Raw genomic sequence first — 1,863 nt, forward strand, 5'->3', positions numbered from 1 at the left:
CATACCAGCTAGCAGTGATATAGATTACCTGAACTCGTTGACTTGATCTTCAAGTAGGATGACCATAGACCAATTCAGTATGGTGCTGTTTTATTGATTAACCGCACCATTAGAGGGCTTGTCTTTACTCATGTTCTCTTTCCTCTTAAGTAAGTATTTGAACTTACCGTATGTGGAGTTGCTAAAGGAGTGACATTGTTATCATCTAAAGGAAATTTTTAGTTAATCATTCATTTGCAACAAAGCAGTGGGCACACTAGCAGGGCAGTGGCTTGTATCTATGAAAGGAAATGTATTAGAAATGTGAGTTTCAAATCTTATTCTAATACTGGTAAAATCAGTATTAGAATATGAGAAGAGTATTTAATTAGAAATTAATTTATATTACCAGGGCAGTCTATATGTAATAGTTGTGTGTTATTTAACCTCTCAGATGGCAAGTTGTATATAACTTATAAAATGACATTTTTTGGACCACCCATGACCTGAATTACAAGCAAATTTAGAACTTTATAAGGTAATATTTGGATTTATTTTCATTTAATGTATATAATGTTTCAATGGTTACTCATTTCTTCCAGCAATTAATATTAGAGCTCACAGCACTGCTCATCCCTTATACAACAAACTTAAAGGACCAGCACCAAGGCGGCCACCAAAGAGAGAGTTGAGAACCGAACAAGAAATTGTTAAGGAAACTGCCAGAGTAGAAGCAGAACGCATGAAACACAAATTGGGTAGAGAAAGGGCTGCAGCTAAAAAGAAAGGTAAAGGAATTAAAGGTAAAAGAAGGAGATAAATAGGATAAAGGGATTAGAAAAGGAAAAATAATTTCTGTTAAGGCATGAGGTTTGAAACAATAAAGCCTAACTTTTATATGGTTTCTTATTATAGTTTTCCCTATAATAGTTGACAACGGGTTAGATTACTGGTAAATCGGATTATCTAATGAGTAAATTTATAGCAAGAACATTTTGATTGTAAGTTTGTACAATTTTCATTTTCATGGCTTTCTAAAATGAATGTTGTGAAACAAATATGTACTATATTTTTAGGTTGCAATTGTTGAAAGGAGGTAAGCTGAAATGTTTGGAGCTACAGTGATCAAGACACTATTTTGTTATATTAAATTAACTTTTATGATAAGTCCTGTTTGATATAGATATGCACATAATGACAATTCTTGAGAATGGTCTTGCAAGTTATTGAGTGGTGTTGAATTCAACAATACATGCAGGCATAATAGATAATATCAATATAAAAAGTACCTGATGCAGTGCTTGCGAGCCTGAATGTGTATTTGTGCACTGATTTTATGCAGAGCCAGTAACCACTATTTTGCATTGGCATTTTGGTTAATCTCTGTATGAAAAATCTAATGAACATTTCAACCAAATTGTTGCAGTGCACTGAGGTTATTAAAAATAAGTAGTCTCTTGATTATCCAAATTACTAGTGCCAAGGCCTCGCCGGGTAAGGGCAAAATCTGGATAAAGCAAGTCAAAAACTCTACAGGTGTTCAATAGCAACTCCATACCTTTGCTCCCCCTAACTCTATTTAATACTATATAAAGGTAAACACTCTGTACGCTTATAAACAACAACCATCACACTTTAAACTGGAAACTTGATGCAAAAGGCAATAAGCTAGGCCATTTAACCTTATTTGTAATAAAATATACTGTTTAAATATACTTAAAAAAGTTAAATTTTTTTTTCTCTTGTATGCAACAGGCACTGTGGTAGGTTATGCTGCTGGAAATATCACTTTCTTTTTCATTAAAAAAAGCAAACAGTTTTTATTCATTTTGCCCAGACATTCTTTAAGATACAACATGCATACACAAAAAAGGCAAACCCATC

General features: G+C 33.2%; 1 protein-coding gene across 3 annotated transcripts in view; it reads left to right on the forward strand.

The window, feature by feature from the left end:
- The window catches only part of LOC136835492 (ATP-dependent RNA helicase DDX54), a 241,468-nt gene extending 240,592 nt beyond the window's left edge, over positions 1-876 (forward strand). For all 3 annotated transcript variants that reach the window (XM_067099067.1, XM_067099068.1, XM_067099069.1), the window contains exon 17: positions 582-876. In XM_067099067.1, the coding sequence (XP_066955168.1) occupies positions 582-799 (218 nt within the window). In that variant the 3' untranslated portion in view covers positions 800-876. The remainder of the gene's footprint in view (positions 1-581) is intronic.
- The last annotated feature ends 987 nt before the right edge of the window (positions 877-1,863 follow it).

Source organism: Macrobrachium rosenbergii, chromosome 55 (assembly GCF_040412425.1).
Source record: "Macrobrachium rosenbergii isolate ZJJX-2024 chromosome 55, ASM4041242v1, whole genome shotgun sequence".
Classification (NCBI taxonomy): domain Eukaryota; kingdom Metazoa; phylum Arthropoda; class Malacostraca; order Decapoda; family Palaemonidae; genus Macrobrachium; species Macrobrachium rosenbergii.